The 18,160-nt window shown below is 43.9% G+C and overlaps 1 protein-coding gene across 1 annotated transcript; it reads left to right on the top strand.

The window, feature by feature from the left end:
* The first annotated feature begins 4,024 nt into the window (after positions 1 to 4,024).
* Positions 4,025 to 13,425, top strand: LOC108443757 (zinc finger protein 850-like). The gene is made up of 3 exons (XM_037533314.1): positions 4,025 to 4,247; positions 5,762 to 7,618; positions 11,958 to 13,425. The coding sequence occupies exons 2-3, from the start codon at positions 7,005 to 7,007 to the stop codon at positions 13,399 to 13,401; spliced, it is 2,058 nt and encodes a 685-aa protein (XP_037389211.1). The 5' UTR covers positions 4,025 to 4,247; positions 5,762 to 7,004; the 3' UTR covers positions 13,402 to 13,425.
* Positions 13,426 to 18,160: the final 4,735 nt, after the last annotated feature.

Here is an 18,160-nt window from a genome sequence, read left to right as displayed (position 1 = left end):
TCGAGACTGACGCAGCTTTTTTCTGAATTTCTACAAACACCATTTCATTTTATAGTAAATGAGTTTGGGCTGGTTTATGTTTATGAACAGACGCCTACAGATCAACATAGTAAAGGAGCTCATCTGTGATCCTGAGTTTAAAGCCAGTTTTTATTCAACTTAAACTTGGAACTAAGTTGTAAATAAATCTGAAACTGAAACTTTGCTTGTTTGTAAAAAGTGATTTCAGAGCCACTCGGTTCTCCCTGATGGAAACTGTTTACCTTCAGTGTTTTGTGCTTCTGATCATTTTAATAGACGTCAGCGTCACTAATTAATGACCTTCTATTAAAAGACTGGTTTACCAAGAGAGACGCTGGAGGACTTTCACCTGAAATGAGTTCATGAAGCCAGTCTGGTTATAAAAATGATAACAGGACATCAGAGCCAGAATTACTCTTTTAGTACTTTTACTTTATACTTAAGTACATTTGAAGGGAAATACTTTAGTACTTTTACTCAAGTGGAGGTCTAAAGGGAAGAACTTCTACTTTTACTGCAGTGATATTTTACCTCTTCTTTAACTGAAGGACATGATTTGTGTTGGTCACATCGTGGTCAAAACTATTTTAAATTTGTGAAAATGAAGTTTGCACATCTGGTTTTAAATTGCATGTTACTGTTTCAAACCTTTGACTGAAGTGAGCCGAACTACTAACACTCAGATTAACATTTCACATATTTTAAATGGATTTGTTGTGATCATTTGATTTGCCAGAACCATTTTACTTGTTGTTGGATGGATGTGCTGTTAATTCCCAGCAAATGTGTCATTTTTCCTCTTTTAAGCATTGATTCAGTTTTCAGAGTGGTTTGGCTAAATGTAGATTTTATTTATTATCCCTACGACGCATTATAACTCAGTTATTCCTTTCTGCGTGCCAGTTAATCAGCGTTCAGAAAAGAGAGCAAAGAATCCCCCGACAAAGCTTCAAAACCTCATTCATTATGAAGGATTGTATAATCTCTTTTCTCAAAAATGATTAATCCTGTTACTTTCAGAATATACAGGCTGAGTCAAAAGTCACCGGCCACCGCTTTATTTTTTTATTTTATCATCAACTTTTATCTCTGGGGTCGTTTCAATCAAATTGTGTATGCTGAGAAAATCTGCAACAAACACCACCTTCAGCACCTCATCGTGGAGGCTTGTGACTGCATTTCTCCAGAGGTTCTCATGCGGGTTCATAACGATTGGATCCTGCACCTTCAGCTCTGTGTTCAGCACCAGGGACAGCACACCGAACACGTCAGATAGCTGTGCATCACAGGCAGAGTTCCCAGTTGATGTTGCAACTTTCTGTGTTGATGACTTTTGAACCACAAGAAATGTTGCAAATCTGATTGTGGCGCGATTTCTGAAACAGTTCTGGTCTTCTTTGATCTGCTGCATGACCACCTTCCCATTGGAAAAACTTGGCCTTGATCCAGTATGGTGGCTTTCAAGATGTTCCGGACATAGCCTAAAAGACGGGTCCCCTCACCCGTTACCTGCTGGGGTGTTCAGATACGTCGTTTTCCCTTTTGATTCGGAAATAAAACAGCGTCCTGTGACTTTTGACTCACCCTGTAGAAGACTTCTGACTCATTAATGTGTAAATATCACAGATGTACTGTGACTCTTTCATCAAAATGTTAAAACACTGGGCCTCTAAGACGGCCTGTTTGATGGTTCTGGATGTCTGTGTGCTTCATAGCAGAGGGCTTCAAATCTGGACATCGAATCCAGTTTCCAGCCCTGTATTTTGTAAACACTGGCAGCTGATTGAAGTGCTGATGGAGTTGATTGACCAACTAGGGCTATTCCTACCAGTGACCGCAAAATCCAGGACTGGAAACCATTGCACGATTGACCTTTTACTGTAAGGGAACGTTGGGAGCCGATGCCTTTTCCATTGGCCAGGCTTGGAAACGTCAGTGACGGCAGCAACAGAGAATGAGAATTCAGATGAAAGCCTGAAGCAGTGCATCTCCGAGGGAAGGACATTCCCTGTAGGCGTAGAACCCAATAATGCACTAAAACTTGGCCCTTGATCCAAAATATGAATATATTAAATATAGTCAGGCTGAGAAAATGTGCTAAAAATAAAGACATTGTACGAGGTCAGGAGTCACAACCCAAATGTTAAGAAGAGCCGTTTTGTCCTTTCAACAAAAATCAAACCACCTTGGGAGCCACAACATTAAAGTCCTATTCTTTAAGTGATGTTTTATCATCTTGGCTGTAAATATAGGCTAGAAAATATAATATTTAAATGAGACTCAGACTCTGCTTTAAGCTTTAGCTCAGCTATAGCTACTTTTCTCACATCTCTGGCAGGAAACTTTTCCTCAAAAGTAGATCAGTTTCTCATATATATATATTTATACGAGGCTGAAGTCGCTTCTCATTGGCCAACTTCTTGTTTGAATATTTCCAGCTTAAATGGTGTCTGAGGCATCAGAATGTAACTGCTGCACCATTTAAGGTGGAACGGGATAATCGGAACAAGAAGCTGGTGAATGAGAAGCGACTTCAGCCTCATGACTTTTTAGTGTTCATCAGTTTCTTGCTGCAGATTAAACGTATCAGGAAACCAGCTGGAGTGATTGTAAAAGTCTGTTTGTCTCTAAATTACCAACGAATAAATCTCTCTTTGCCGTTTCGTAGCTACTAGCTGGGCGAGATTGTTGTCTGCATCGCTATGGTGACCACCAGTCTGAGCTTGTCTTCAGGGTTAAAGGGTGAATTAGCAGTTCTGCTTTAACTCCAGCGTTTAAGACCATTTACTGTTAAACCTACAAATCAGATTCTGCAGTGGAGCCACAAGGGGGCAGTAAAAGAGCCGTACGCAGCTCATAAGCCACGTTTTGAACAGTTTTATTACATTTCTGGGTGTCACCACATTAATGGGTTCTACATGATCCAGTCAGGGAATCTAAGATGATGGTGGTGATGGTGATGATGATGATGAGTCCCTGCTGTAGTGAATCTTAAAAAGCTGAGTTTTTCAGTTAATAAGATGATCTAAGCCCAGAAGGAGGCCTGTCCAGTAAGAAAAGGGCTAAACTGACCTTCACGTTGGGCAGCTTTAGAGATGCAGCGCTTTACAGAGAAATCCTGCTTTATGGAACTACTTTCACTCTCATGAATATAGCTTTAAACACTGACAAAGTAATGCCATGCCTTTATATAATAATAAGGGGAATTCCACCAATTTTTCAAAATTTCTACATACGTCTGTCACTGAGATGCAAGCAGATTCAGGGTGGTTTGATGTGACATTGTTAATTGTAGGGAAGTTAACAGTACACTAGTTTACTGTCACAGGAGCTGCTCACCCTGCTGAAAAAAAGGGCCATTAGAAACCATTAGGATTAAAACCTAATGGTTTTGCTTTCTAGTGGGAATTAGCTCACTGTTTTTCAATAGAACACCTTTTAAGTCCCATTCGGAAACCATCAGATGCCTTTAGAATTAGCCACTAGTCACCTGTTAAACCATAATAATTAATAATTATTTACATTGTGATCTAAAACCATTAAAAAGCCCAAAACACAGTACGAAACCATCAGGAACCAGCAGAAACACCTTTTAAGGTATTAAAGGGGAATTCCACCCATTTTAATTAATTAAATAAATTTAATTAAATTGTCCTGCATAATTTGCTTGAGTTGTCATGGTTTGAAGTAAAAAGGTTCAGATTTCTTTACAGTGGTGGTGAAAATATGTTGATAATGGGAAAATAGTGATAAATCTGAAGTTTTTGGGGCTACTTTGCCCTACAACACCCTGCATGTACTTAAGCCAAGGCTTTATTTTTTTAAGCATTTCAGGCTCTGAAATTCTGTGAGGGAGCTTTTAGAGGTGGACGTCTGGTTCCTCCTGTCACCACCAGTGTTTGCGGTTCTGACTCGATGGGTAAACCGCTCTGACTGACGCTGTTTAAGAAGAATTTTAAAAACGGGTGGAGTTCCCCTTTAAGGTGGAACTGTTGTTGGGCACTTGCTCACACGGACATGGTTTGTGTTCGTACGGGGGTTTAGTTTGTTGGCGACAGGTTTGAGAGAATATAAGATGTTATTAGACGGTTTTCTAGCGGTTTATTGTCCAAAACTACACTGTAAGATGAATTTGTGAGGATTTAAGCTTCGGTTATAAAGCCGTGTTTTGCCGCGTCACTGCGGTTTCGTTTCACGGTCACAGATTCTTCAGCGTTTTTCTGCCGGTGGGTACAGAAAGGTTCAGATTTCACTCATAACTGGTAGCAGAGATGCTCAAATACAGAGGAATTAATGTCAGAATTATGTGTCCATAATCATCCCGAAAAGACGACGTCTATGGGCTGCTGTAACCGCTTTGAGAGATAAGGGACCGTCTACAAATTACAGAAACGTAGACGCAGACGACGATTATCGCGGTCTAAACGCGACATGGGGCTTCATGGGCCTCGGTCTGTTAATCATTTATCTGCCCAATTTCATGCACTGCCTACATGGACAAAAGTATTGGGACACCTACACATCACACCCACAGGAGCTTTTACAAATCCCACTCTAAATCCATAGGCATTAATATGGAGTTGGCCTAACTTTGCAGCTCTAACAGCTTCCACTCTTCTGGGAATTCTGTGGGAATTTTCAGCCCGTTCATCCAGAAGAGCATTTGTGAGGTCGGACACTGATGTTGGACGAGAGGGCCTGGCTCACAATCTCCGTTCTAGTTCATCCCAGTGGTGTTGGATGTGGTTGAGGTCAGGACTCTGTGAGGGTCAGTCAAGCTCTTCCACATCAGACTGGAACAGGAAAGGTTTTTCCCCAAATTGCTCCCACAAAGTTGGAAGTCTACAGTTGTCTAAAATGTCTTGGGGCTGAGTCATTAAGATTTCCTTTCACTGGAACTAAGGGTTCTTGACCAACCCCTAACAGCGCTGTATCATTATCCCCCCTCCACCAAACTTCACAGCTACCACAGTGCAGTCAGGCAGGTAACATTTTCCTCTCATTCACCAACATTAAACTCCTGCAATCGATAATTGGGAGGTGTGTTCCAATACTTTTGCCTATATAGTGGGTGTGGTGACCTGTAGAGCGGGGCGGTGTGACAGTATTTATTGTTATCTTGATTAGTTCCATCACAGTATGTGACGATGTGCTTTTGTGAGTATGTGGTGAATATTGTCAGTACTTCAACATGTTTTATTTGCTTATTTGATCAAAATAAGTTTAATTGGTTGTAGCGTAGCATAGCACTTGAATGCAAATAATTGGACTTGTGTGTTTATAACTTATCAGAAAAATAAATATTGTAACATGTGAAAAACTGAGGTATCGTGATGTTACATGTTTGCCTTGTTGCCCAGCATTTTTGAGCTGTCAGTCTTGATACAGCAAGCAAACATTTAAATAGCAGGTCTGCATTTGTATAAATCATTTGTTGGGAAGAATGTTTCATTCAGCAGGATGGACAGTTCAGAATATCCAGGGCCCGGTTTTCTCTAAAAGCATCTTCTCTAAAAGTTCACGCTATCGCTTAAGAATAACCTTTTGGGAAACTGAGCCCAGCTCATTAAAAATAAAATACCTTTTGCTTTTGGTGAAATTTGGGCTGAAAGAGAGTTTTGGAGCTGTGCTTTGTAAAACGCTTTTACTTGAAGTGCTTTAATGTAGTTGAAGAATTTAAGATCTGCTTGATGAAATGAATTTGTTTCTAATTTTACTTCCTTTTTTGTTTCTCTTTCAGAAACGAATAGCCTCCTAAACTCCCCAGACAAAAGCATTAGTCACGTTACGTGTTTAAGGTGGTAGGAACTTCAGGCTCCTGGAGATCACGTTGCGTGATGATAGTCGGGCAATGAATACTTGTTGGGTGTGTGACGGGGTTCATGGATTGAGAAGAGGTGGTACAGTGCAGCGAATGTCTTGTTCAATGAATGGAAAAAGGGTGATATGGAAAAATGAGTGATTGCGTTTGGGCGGCCAAAGGCCACCGTGTGGAGAAAGTAGCTAAATTTGCAGGTGTATCGAAGCGTACGGTCATACGGGTCGACCAGCAGTGGCAAAAATCCCAGCCTGCAGGAAATTCTCATCAGAATTGTGGATGAAAGGCGTCTAGAAGTCAACGCAGGTTCTTCACAACCAATTTCTGAAAGAACTCTCCACGGGGAACCGCATACCTAGAACATACAGAGCAGGGTGGAGCGCAAGAGGCCTTTGCTCACTTCTGCTCACGGAGTTGCCGGTTACAGTGGATGAAGAGACACAAATCCTGGACTGTCCATGAATCTGGTTTCTGCCCGTGTGTGAATGATGCAGCGTCGTGTTCATCTTAGACCTCAGGAAGCCTTCATTGAAGACTGCATTCAAGGTGTGGCTCAAGCTGGAGGCTCTGTGACGTTCTGGGGTGTTTTAATTATGTAGAAAAGGGTTCTTTGGCTGAGATAACAGTAACTTTGAACCGCCGTGCCGGCGTTGAGCTGCTGCACAACCAGGTTTTGCCTTTTGCTCATGGTCTTACTGAGGAACATAACATTTCTATCCCTGTTTTCCAAGATTATTCCAAGACCGTTCTTACATTCACAGGGCTGGAATTATTACTGATCGTCATGATGAACGCTCAGGATTATTCACCCATCTGGACCCGCAGAATCCCCTGATTTGAATCCTCTTGAAAATCTGTGGGACGACCTGGAACAATGAGTAAGACTAAGGCAGTGAAGGCTCCACGAAAACTGGCCGAACCGCGTAATTCTCTGATGGCTGAACATTGATATCACCTACATCCAGAAACTCGCCCAGTCCAGGCCGAATCAAAGCCCAGCTGTTGGTAGGTGGAGGTATTGAACACTACTAGGGACGTTTTTTTTTCGGCGAGCTTTTTTCACGTTTTCCTCTGTATGAGAACTTTCTATCGTGAGATGTTGGAGTTTAGATCCATCAGATTTGGTCATCAAAGCTCTCGTCTGGTAGTTTCCTAACAAAAGAAGATGAGCAGGAAGAAAACCCTCCACTGCTCGGAGTGCGGGAAGAGTTTCAGCCAGCAGTGTCATCTCCAAGACCACCAGCGCATCCACACGGGGGAGAAGCCGTATCGCTGCTCGCAGTGCGGGAAGAGTTTCACTCAGCAGAATCATCTGAAGCGCCACCAGCGCATCCACACCGGCGAGAAGCGGTTCTGCTGCTCACGGTGTGGCCTCAGTTTCACCGACAGTGGAACTCTGAAGAACCACCAGCGCGTCCACACGGGGGAGAAGCCGTATCGCTGCTCGCAGTGCGGGAAGCGTTTCGCGCAGCAGAGCACTCTGCAGCAGCACCAGCGCGTGCACACGGGGGAGAAGCCGCACGACTGCGCGAAGTGCGGGAAGCGCTTCACCCGCCTGACTTACCTCCGCATGCACCAGCGCGTCCACACCGGGGAGAGGCCGTACATCTGCTCAGAGTGCGCGCGGAGCTTCACTCGGCTCGGCAATCTCCACAAGCACCAGCGCGTTCACGCAGAAGTGAAGCCGCATCACTGCACGCGGTGTGGGAGGAGTTACTTCAACAGAGGGACTCTCAACAGACACCTGCGCGTTCATGCGGCAGACACGCCGGCGTCTGTGTGAGACCCCTGAAAATGTCCTGCACGGTCCCCTTTTTACAACGTTACATGTGCCACGTTTTCAGTTTGTTTGGTTGCGGCTGCGTAATTCCAGCTCGTGTTTCAAGCAGGCAGCAGGCTGTTAATCCGAGTCGAGGTGTTATAACTACCTACACATGAACCTGGACCTCTCCAACTCCTCGAGACCACCGGTGTCATCTTCCTCATAACCTTCATACTCCATGAGCTCCATTCAGAAGCTGGGCGTCGTGTGAGGCTGTAGCTCTTCTCTCCAGTCTAATAGACGGTGACGTCATTTTAAACCCTTATAATAAAAGAAGCTGAACTCAGTTTGTTTTTCTACTGAAAGTCTTTTTTTTGGCCTTCAGCAGGAAATCGTGAGCATGTAGTGATACGTGGAGATCACGAAACACACGTTCTGTTCATTTTAGGGGCTTTTACAGAAAAATAGAAACAAGATTGACATTTATTTCACGCAGTTACTCAATAATTTGCCTTATGATTTGGTCACGGAAATTCAGATGGACAAACCAAAACACGCCCTGGAGAACAGGAGGTTAACTAACTATGATATTCAGTTTCTCTGCACATGATGAAGTGTTGGCTTCAGTCTGCATGTCGAGTGCTCCAAAGTTCCCTGTCAACCTGGGGGATATTTCAGAAAGCGGAGTTTCTCAGTTCACCACATTACCTGGGTCCACAGTGAAGCCTGTCCAGCTGAAGCACAGCTGGCTCTTCACTTTGGGCCTAAGCTGTAATAAGAAGCACTGAGAAATGTAACAGAACACAAGTCTTGGAAACACGTGTTCAGGAAATTCAGGATCTGTATTCAGTCCAAGTTACATTTTATAAAGGCAGTGTTGAATTCAGGACCCCCTAAATTAGTTTTCTGGACCCCCTGAATGTCTCAGAGTCACAATTCTGGAGGGTCCATGGAAATAAGCCTATCATGACATTACGCTGGCCGTTTGGGTGAAATGGACGCTGAAATACAGATTAGATTATGGACGATTTTCAGCTGCTTCACTCTCAATCGGTGAGCTTCTGTCTTTGGAGTTCTTAACTAACGAAAGCTGCTGCACGGCTCAGCCTCAGGGTGGCGCTGTAGCAGCCTGGATCACAGAGTTGATCCTTCATAGCCTGATAACTACGGCCCAGTCCTGTTCCTTAGTTTTACCCCTGCCCCTTGTTTTTGAGTGTCTCATTGAGTTATGAGGGCAGTGGTTGAGATCTTCCCTCTGAAATGAAACCCTCAGATAAAGAGCATCACTTCATTAACAGCTACTAGCGCCGCTCTGTAGGCGACCCTGTCCGTCTGCAGGGACAGCAGAGGAGGGGAAAGTTCAGCTCCTCACTGCTGGGCTTTAGTTACATTTAGGGATCAGACGCCTTCAAAGAGGGGGGCAGTTATTTATTATCACCCCCCCCTAATTCTTCAGTGATATGAAGCTGAAGTTAGAGATTCTCCAGATTCTCGTTCGAATTTTCCCGTTCCACCTTAAATGGAGCAGCAGTCCTCCGTTTTAGGGTCATGTAGCCCAAACACTTCACCCGACCGCTCTGTCTCAACATCAGTCAGGACACCCCACCCCCAAGACCCAAACATGCCAAACAGAGGGGTAGGGCTAAGTGAGGGGGCGAGGGGTGAAATGGGACTGCGCCAAGTTATCGCTGGGTTGCCTCTTTACAATACGACTCTGGGCGACTTTTTCCTTTCACTCCACTACATTTCAGAGTCTAATATCCGACTTTTTCCTCCTACATTTTGAGAAATCTGTCGTTCCTTTTGGTTTCTGTGTGTATAAAAACGTCACATGTCAAAACGAAAGAAGCGCAAAGCCAGAGCACCAATCAGGGCCCAGCGGTCACTTTGTTTAGAGCTGGTTTTGACCTGTTGGTCATACCGACCCAGTGCAGCACGCGGTTCAACGTCAGCGCAGCAGCGTAAAACTTTGGGAGAGTCTGTTCAACATAAATGATGAACTAACCTAACTTTGTGTAAATAGAGCTCAATATAGAAATATGTCCACATATGCAGTCGAGACTGACGCGGCTTTTTTCTGAATTTCTACAAACACCATTTCATTTTATAGTAAATGAGTTTGGGCTGGTTTATGTTTATGAACAGACGCCTACAGATCAACATAGTAAAGGAGCTCATCTGTGATCCTGAGTTTAAAGCCAGTTTTTATTCAACTTAAACTTGGAACTAAGTTGTAAATAAATCTGAAACTGAAACTTTGCTTGTGTGTAAAAAGTGATTTCAGAGCCACTCGGTTCTCCCTGATGGAAACTGTTTACCTTCAGTGTTTTGTGCTTCTGATCATTTTAATAGACGTCAGCGTCACTAATTAATGACGTTCTATTAAAAGACTGGTTTACCAAGAGAGACGCTGGAGGACTTTCACCTGAAATGAGTTCATGAAGCCAGTCTGGTTATGAAAATGATAACAGGACATCAGAGCCAGAATTACTCTTTTAGTACTTTTACTTTATACTTAAGTACATTTGAAGGGAAATACTTTAGTACTTTTACTCAAGTGGAGGTCTAAAGGGAGGAGCTTCTACTTTTACTGGAGTGATATTTTACCTTGGGGGTCTCGACTTTAACTCAGGTACATGGTTTGTGTACTTCGTCCACCGGTGGAGCAGCAGCCAGCTCACGTGGACCCCCTACAGGCCAGGGGATATTTTGCCCACTGTGGGACCCTTATGGGGCTACAGAGCGCCTTTTTTCTGACAAACTTTTGCACGTGGTTGTGAACTGGATGGTCATTCATTCCAAAAGGGCTTCTGTCTTACAGACGGGGCTTTTCAGGGTTTTGGGTTTTTTATACTTCCAGAACTCCGTTCATTACTCAGTCCGGTTCAGTAGGTGGCGCTAATGGACCCTCGGCCGGTCTGACATCCACCAGATCCGCCAACGAAGAAGCAGAAATAAACACTTTTTGTAGCGGATTTAATCTGAAACTGGGATTTTAGCCGAAATTGCTCGGATTTAATCCCCTGACTGGAGCCTAATGAGGTCCGTTAGGGCGCGTTTTATAGACTGGCCGCCGAGACTGAAGGAGTTCGGTCCGTAGTTGTGGTTTATGGGCTGAATGCTGCGTTACTGCGGTTCAGATTTGGGGTCACATTCTTCGTGTTTTCCCCCAGTTTTTCTGTAACGGTGAGTATCAAAGGTTCATTTGTCACCGTGAGAAAAGCGAGGCAGCGTATAAAAGAGCTCAGTCATCGTTAGAAACGTTTACCTGTTATAATTCAGCATTACAGACCGCTGTAACCGCGTTGAGAGCTAAGGGACCGTCTACAAACTACACAGGCGTAGGTGCAAACGGCGATTATCGGGGTCCAAGCACGACGCGCCAATATAGATAGATAAATAGGTGGAAGTGCACAAACCATTTACTAGAGTTAAAGTAGAGACCCTCTGGTAAAATATCACTCCAGTAAAAGTAGTAGTTCCTCCTTCGTAACGTAAAGTAAAAGTAAGAGTTGATTATTCCAATTGTGAACAGTTTGCTGAGCAGATCAATCCACAGTGTAAATCTCTGTAATCTCTGAAATTTTATTCATCAATTGTAATTGAGTCATCATAACAGGCCTATTTAAAGCAATAGAACTTGTACCCTACCCCTTGTTTTTGAGTGCCACCTTGCACTTGGAACTGAGTTTCAATTATTTATTATTACCCACCCCTAATTCTTCAGTGATATGAAGCTGAAGATATTCACCAGCTTCTCGTTCAAATTTGCCCATTCTGCCTTAAATTCCACCATTAGGATGGAACAGGAAATTTAGCTACCGAAACATCAGCAACTACTAGCGATTTTTAAAAGATTTTATTCTTGTTATGAAGAAAAGGAACAACATTAAACTAAGAAAATGCAATGATTATCGTAATTTTTTTAACAGAGAAATTTCTCACATTTGTGGGTTTCTTTGGTTGTTTGTGCAGCTGTCTTGCTTTTCTCAGAGAGTTAGGGCTAAGTGGTGGGGGCGAGGACTGAAGTGGGATTAGGCCTTCAGTCTGGTCGGAAACTGTGGTGCTGCTTAGTGGAGATATTTACATTGAAAAACTGGATCGTAGCTCCTCTACTTGGATATTTCATTCTTGTGTTCAGTTAAACAAGCTTTAATTTTGCTTTATGTAGTGCAGTTGCTGCATTTTGCAGTGTCTTTAATTCTCTCCTGTCTTTTTATTCTCCTGCAGAAAGGAATGGCATCCGGTTTCAGGTCTTCTAGACCCACTTACCTACATGGTTTACACTTCTCTCCACTAACAGATGACTGGACCTCTTAAGAAGACTTGCATATTAAAGCAAGAAGAGTAAAAATTTCCTGCTTTACTTTCCTCACAAACCCCTCTCATGATGGACGAGGAGAGAACTCTCCCCTCCTCAGAGTATGGAGAAAGCTTTGTTCCTCAGCGCCGCCTCCAGGAACATCACGCTGATGCAGATAAGGAGCCGTACTGCTCCTCAGACTTTGGCAAGAGTTTTATTCATCAGTACCACCTCCAAGAACATCATCTCCTCACAGAAGAGAAGACGTATTGCTGCTCAGACTGTGGGAAGAGCTTCATCCATCAGTGCCATCTCCAACAACGTCACCGTGGTGTAGAAGAAAAGCCTTATTGCTGCCCGGACTGCGGGAAGAGCTTTATTCATCAGTGCCATCTCCAAAAGCATGATGTCGATGCTGAGGAGAAGCTGGATTGCTGCTCACAGTGCGGTAAGAGCTTTATCAATGAGTGCCATCTCCAAGAACACGATATTCCCACAGACGAGAAACCTCATTGCTGCTCCGACTGCAGGAAGAGCTTTATTCACCAGTGCCACCAAGAAGAGCATATCGATGCTGAGGAGAAGCCGTATTGCTGCTCACGGTGCGGGAAGGACTTTGTAATTCAGGGCCATCTCCTAGAACATAACATCGATGCTGAAGGAAAGCCGTATTGCTTCTCAGGCTGTGGGACGAGTTTTCTCAAAGAGCATCCAGGTCTCGCGGAACGGAAGCCGTATTGCTGCTCGGTGTGTGGGAAAGGCTTCACTCAGCTGATTGACCTCCAGCGTCACCTGCGCATTCACACTGGAGAGAAGCCGTACGCCTGCTCGGAATGCGGGAAGAGTTTCGCCCAGCAGAGCCATCTCCAGCAACACCAGCGGATCCATACGGGAGAGAAGCCGTATTTCTGCTCGGAGTGCGGGAAGAGCTTCAGCGACAGCAGCAATTTCCGGAAACACCAGCGCACTCACACGGGAGAGAGGCCGTACATCTGCGCCGAGTGTGGCCTGAGCTTTATGGACAGGAGCTCCCTCATGACGCACCAACACAATCACACGGGAGAGAAGCCATATTCCTGCACGCAGTGCGGGAAGAGCTTCAATCGACTGAGCACCCTCCAGCTGCACCAGCGCGTTCACACCGGAGAGAAGCCGTACTTCTGCCCGCAGTGCGGGAAGAGCTTCATCACGGGAGGGACCCTCAAGAACCACCTGCGCACCCACACGGGAGAGAAGCCCTTCCAGTGCTTGTACTGCGGGAGGAGCTTTGCTCAGCAGAGCACCCTCCAGCAACACATGCGCATCCACACGGGAGAGAGGCCGTACAACTGTTTAGAGTGTGGGAAGAGCTTTACGCAGTGGAATCATCTCCAGCTCCACCAGCGCACTCACACGGGGGAGAGACCCTTCGACTGCTTGCAGTGCGGGAAGAGCTTCACTCATAAGAACAGTCTACTACGACACCAGACCGTTCACGCTGGAGACAGGCCGTATTAAAGGAGAACAGCAATGGCATTTTAGGACCACTGTTAAAAAAAATAAAATAAAAATAAATTATAATAGTTGGATTTTCTAAAATAAAGTCGGGATGTTTCGAGAATAAAGTCATGGAATTGTGACTTTGTGGGATTTTACCAGGAAAAGTCACAAAGTTGTGGCCAACAGGTTTGCAAGAGGAAGGTAGCAACAACCTCCTCGTGTTAAAATGAGGGACGTTGATGTCGATGAGTTGGTAGAGTTGCGCTTTCGTATCGGTTTCACCGAAGAAGAAATACTCCGTCTCCGGTACTCCGGTGTGCTCGGCGTCTTCACCGCCGCTAGTACAGCAACCGAGACCCCACTGTGTTCTGGCAGCCCCTGCAGTTCACCTAGTTTATCCTTGTAACTTTGACTTTTTATCGAAATATTATGATTTTATTCTAAATAATACAACTTTATATTCAAAATGTTCCGACTTTATTCCCGAAGTCTTATTTACTTATGTATTTTCACAGTGGGCCTAAAATGGCGTCATGAAGGAGATTTCCACTCATTTTTCAGTATTTCAGTCAAACGGTTAAGATGTAAGCAAAGCTCAGGAGTTGGTTGCGCCAGATCAAATGTTAATTATAGTAGTTAATTATAGCAGTTATTTACAAAATTCAGGTTTATGCATTACTAAATCAGAATGGGTTGCACCACAGAAACTAGCTTAACATCACCCTCAGAAGTGAAGGTTAAAAAGAAAAGGTCTCTGGGGCAGAACCCCTCGTCTCTGGGGCAGTACCCCTCGTCACTGGGGCAGTACCCCTCGTCTCTGTGGCAGTACCCCTCGTCTCTGGGGCAGTACCCCTCGTCTCTGTGGCAGTACCCCTCGTCTCTGTGGCAGTACCCCTCGTCACTGGGGCAGTACCCCTCGTCTCTGTGGCAGTACCCCTCGTCACTGGGACAGTACCCCTCGTCTCTGGGGCAGTACCCCTCGTCACTGGGGCAGGACCCCTCATCTCTGGGGCAGTACCCCTCGTCACTGGGACAGGACCCCTCATCTCTGGGGCAGTACCCCTCGTCTCTATGGCAGTACCCCTCGTCTCTGTGGCAGTACCCCTCGTCACTGGGGCAGGACCCCTCATCTCTGGGGCAGTACCCCTCGTCTCTGTGGCAGTACCCCTCGTCACTGGGGCAGGACCCCTCATCTCTGGGGCAGTACCCTTCATCACTGGGGCAGTACCCCTCGTCACTGGGGCAGTACCCCTTATCTCTGGGGCAGTACATCTTGGGACCTTTGGTCAGGGAACATAACAGGCCACTATTTGGCGCCATTCTCTTGTGCTCATATCAGGAGCTCTGGGTCTAAACTCCATTTCACAGTGGGCAGATTAATTGGGTGCTATTTTGTTGCTATTTTGTGGTAAGCAAAAATGTTCAGAACCCGATACGTTTTGTCCTGTGAACATTCTTCTCTCGAACATCACCGGATCCTCTGAAGTACGAAGTCATTAAAAAGGTGTAATATGAATTTTGCTACAGGTGAGCTAAAGTTACCTGCGCACTGAATTCCCGTCATGCACTCTAATCCAGGACAGACTCTGTTTAATGTCAGCCGCTGATCAGCTGATTTAGGCTCTCAGAATATACCAGTTATCATTTTAATCTGGTAACTTTTTCTGAGGACTTTTCCCCGTTCCACCTTAAATGGTGCAGCTATTCAATGAAGCAGCCGGCGATAAAGAAGCTGATTTCAGCCTCGTAGTTTTAACACTAAGGTGTTTTTGAAAATCAAAATTTCCTACCTAGAGGTTCTGTTTGTGTATACCTGTAAATATACACTACGGTAAAACATTTCGATAAGGTAGCACAACCGCCAGAACACCACCAGAGACCACCTTAGTTTCGTGTAGCTTAGTGACGTCAAATTGTGGCGCAGCAACTTCAGCTCGCCTGTAGCAATATTAGTATTAAGGCTCTTTAATAACGTCATAATTTAGAGCTGGAGTATTTAAATAAAATTCAAATAAGGTCCAGGTTGAGAAAATTCTCTCAAGCAAAAGTCCAAACATCATCATGTCTAACTTGCGTTACGACTCAGTGCCATATACTGTTTACTGAAGTAGCCGAGCAGGAATATCAACATCTTATACAGTCGACAGCTGAATATCAGATCAAATAAAGTCCAGTTCGGTCAGATTTCAACAACATTTACTGAACATCAGATCAAATAAAGTCCAGTTCGGTCAGATTTCAACAACATTTACTGAACATCAGATCAAATAAAGTCCAGTTCGGTCAGATTTCAACAACATTTACTGAACATCAGATCAAATAAAGTCCAATTCAGTCAGATTTCAACAACATTTACTGAACATCAGATCAAATAAAGTCCAGTTCGGTCAGATTTCAACAACATTTACTGAACATCAGATCAAATAAAGTCCAATTCAGTCAGATTTCAACAACATTTACTGAACATCAGATCAAATAAAGTCCAATTCAGTCAGATTTCAACAACATTTACTGAACATCAGATCAAATAAAGTCCAGTTCGGTCAGATTTCACCAACATTTACTGTTACACGTCATGTGGAATAACTTCCCTCTGGCTCACTTTCTTCTCTGACTGCTGTTTCTCGCCTCGTCCCTCCCATGTGGCACCACTCACTTGAGTCTCAGGGCTCTTCGCAATGCACAGATCTGATTGGCTGAGTAGCGTCTCGTGTGATATTCATAACGCATGCGATTGGTCTGTGACTTTCTGAAGCTACCGTAAAGGCTAGAAAAGCTACGCCGATTAAAACAGGACCACCCCATCAAAATGAGATAATTCTCCATAGTTTATACATTACAGGTCCAGGCCCGCGTAGAACAGCGTCTGGGTCTGGACTCGGACCGTGGTCCACCTGTTAGTGACTTCTGATTAAGAGGATCCAGTGACATTTGAGAGAGAAATGTGAACAGTCCGAAACGTATCAGGTTCTGAACATTTGTTTTTAACACGGCGATTTGGCCAAATAGAAATGGAGCTCAGACTTGGAGTTCCTAATATGGGCATGACGCAAGACTGTAGTGGTCTATTGTACCGTAAAACATTGAAATGACCTGTTCTAAGCTGGACTGACTCCACACACACCCCTCCGCCTCCAGGCTTTTATTCTACTGTTCTGTTTTAAAAGATTCGGTTATGAAAAGGTACAAATACGAACTTTACACCTGGAGGAACTGATTTAAAGCTCACAATCAGACCTTTAAACCACTGTAGAACCTTCCAGGGAACATTTACATTGTTGGAAACACTGAGCAGCGGAATGTGTTGGGGGAACCAATGGAAACAACATAGAAAAAACAGAAAAACATGATTTTTTTGGGGGGTTAATATAGTTAAAAACACTAAATGCTAAGTGATGGGATTTATTATATTTTAATAATATACATTTATTATATTTTAATAATATACATTTATAGATCGGTTCTAAACATGTTACCGTTACGTTAAAATGACGTACGCATTAGTTTGTTGTTGCTAGTTTAGATTTGTGGTGCAGCCAAGTTCAGTTTAAGACTTTACACACAAACTTAAGTACTAACTTGCACTACATTTACAGCATTTGGCTGACGCTCTTATCCAGATCGACTTAGAACATTTTACACAGGTAGGTGAAAGTGGTGTTAGGAGTCTTGCCCAAGGACTCTTATTGGTTTAGTATAGGGCGGTTACCCAGGCGGGGGACTGAACCCCAGTCTACAGCGTTGAAGGCAGAGGTGTTACCCACTACACTACACAGATGCGTCTCAGTTTAGGGCTCCAGACTAATGCGTGTTTTTAGATGCATTGTGAAAAAACGGTCAACTGTCCCAAAGTGAAAAGTAACTTTCCAAAATATTAAACATTTAAAAAAATATTTTAAAGAATTTTAAAGAAAGCAGGCTTAGCACACATGCATGTACAGTCAGACTCACAATGCATGTAAACACATCTGTGGTCCAAAAATGCATTTGTATATCTGTGAAAAGCTCCGTTAATCAGTGTGTAAGGATTACGGAACAAACGCAATATGTATGTTTAAATCATCATTTATTCCTTTTAATGAACTGCGTTCTAGAAATGCAGAACACATCTCTGTGAACTCCGACGGTGTTCAGGCGTTCAAGTTAATCGCCCCTGAATTGTCCCACTGGCTGTTTTTGTTGCGAGTTCAATTCCAGCGATACGTGGTCACATCGCTCCAGACTGACTGTTCTGGAGAAACTTACCGAGTCAGAACTGCTCACAGTGGTGGTGATAGGAACCAGACGTCCCTCTAAAAGCTCCTCACAGAAAGTTCCTACATGAGCTGGTTCTGAATTCACTGCCTGGTGACCGAGACGTCGAGTGTGTTTACATGCACTTAATAATCCGATCATAATCGGATTTCTGCAGTTATCTGTTTATTCAGGTGGTCGTGTAAACAGCACGCTCTGATTTCTTAGATTGGATTAAGGTCTTTAAATCTGACTAAGGAACCTGACAAAGCGGCTGAACTCTCTTACTCGGATTTCTTTCATTTTCTCAGTCTGTGCATCTGCCAAAATAGTCCGCAGCGCTGGAAACAGCAAGCGACACTAAAACCAAATACATGCCTAAGGAAGTGGAGGGTTTAAATATTCTTCATCTTCTAAATGGTGTATAGTCATATTTTCTGCTAAAATAGCTCGATGTTTTAAAAACAAGCGAGTTACATTCACGTCACGTCGCGTCTTCTGTGAGTTTATTGGCTGATTTTTTTTTTTAGATTACTAAAAATAA

The sequence above is a fragment of the Pygocentrus nattereri genome, chromosome 23, assembly GCF_015220715.1.
Source record: "Pygocentrus nattereri isolate fPygNat1 chromosome 23, fPygNat1.pri, whole genome shotgun sequence".
NCBI lineage: Eukaryota > Metazoa > Chordata > Actinopteri > Characiformes > Serrasalmidae > Pygocentrus > Pygocentrus nattereri.
Note: the sequence above shows the minus strand (reverse complement) of the source record. Positions and strands in the feature narration are given on the sequence as shown.

What these genes read in the sequence shown, in the direction of transcription:
- LOC108443757 (XM_037533314.1), top strand. Translation starts at nt 7,005, where the DNA reads ATGAGCAGGAAGAAAACCCTCCACTGCTCGGAGTGCGGGAAGAGTTTC. An exon ending in GCAGACACGCCGGCGTCTGT is followed by an intron (nt 7,619 to 11,957) that starts GTGAGACCCCTG and finishes AGAGTAAAAATT; the next exon opens with TCCTGCTTTACTTTCCTCAC.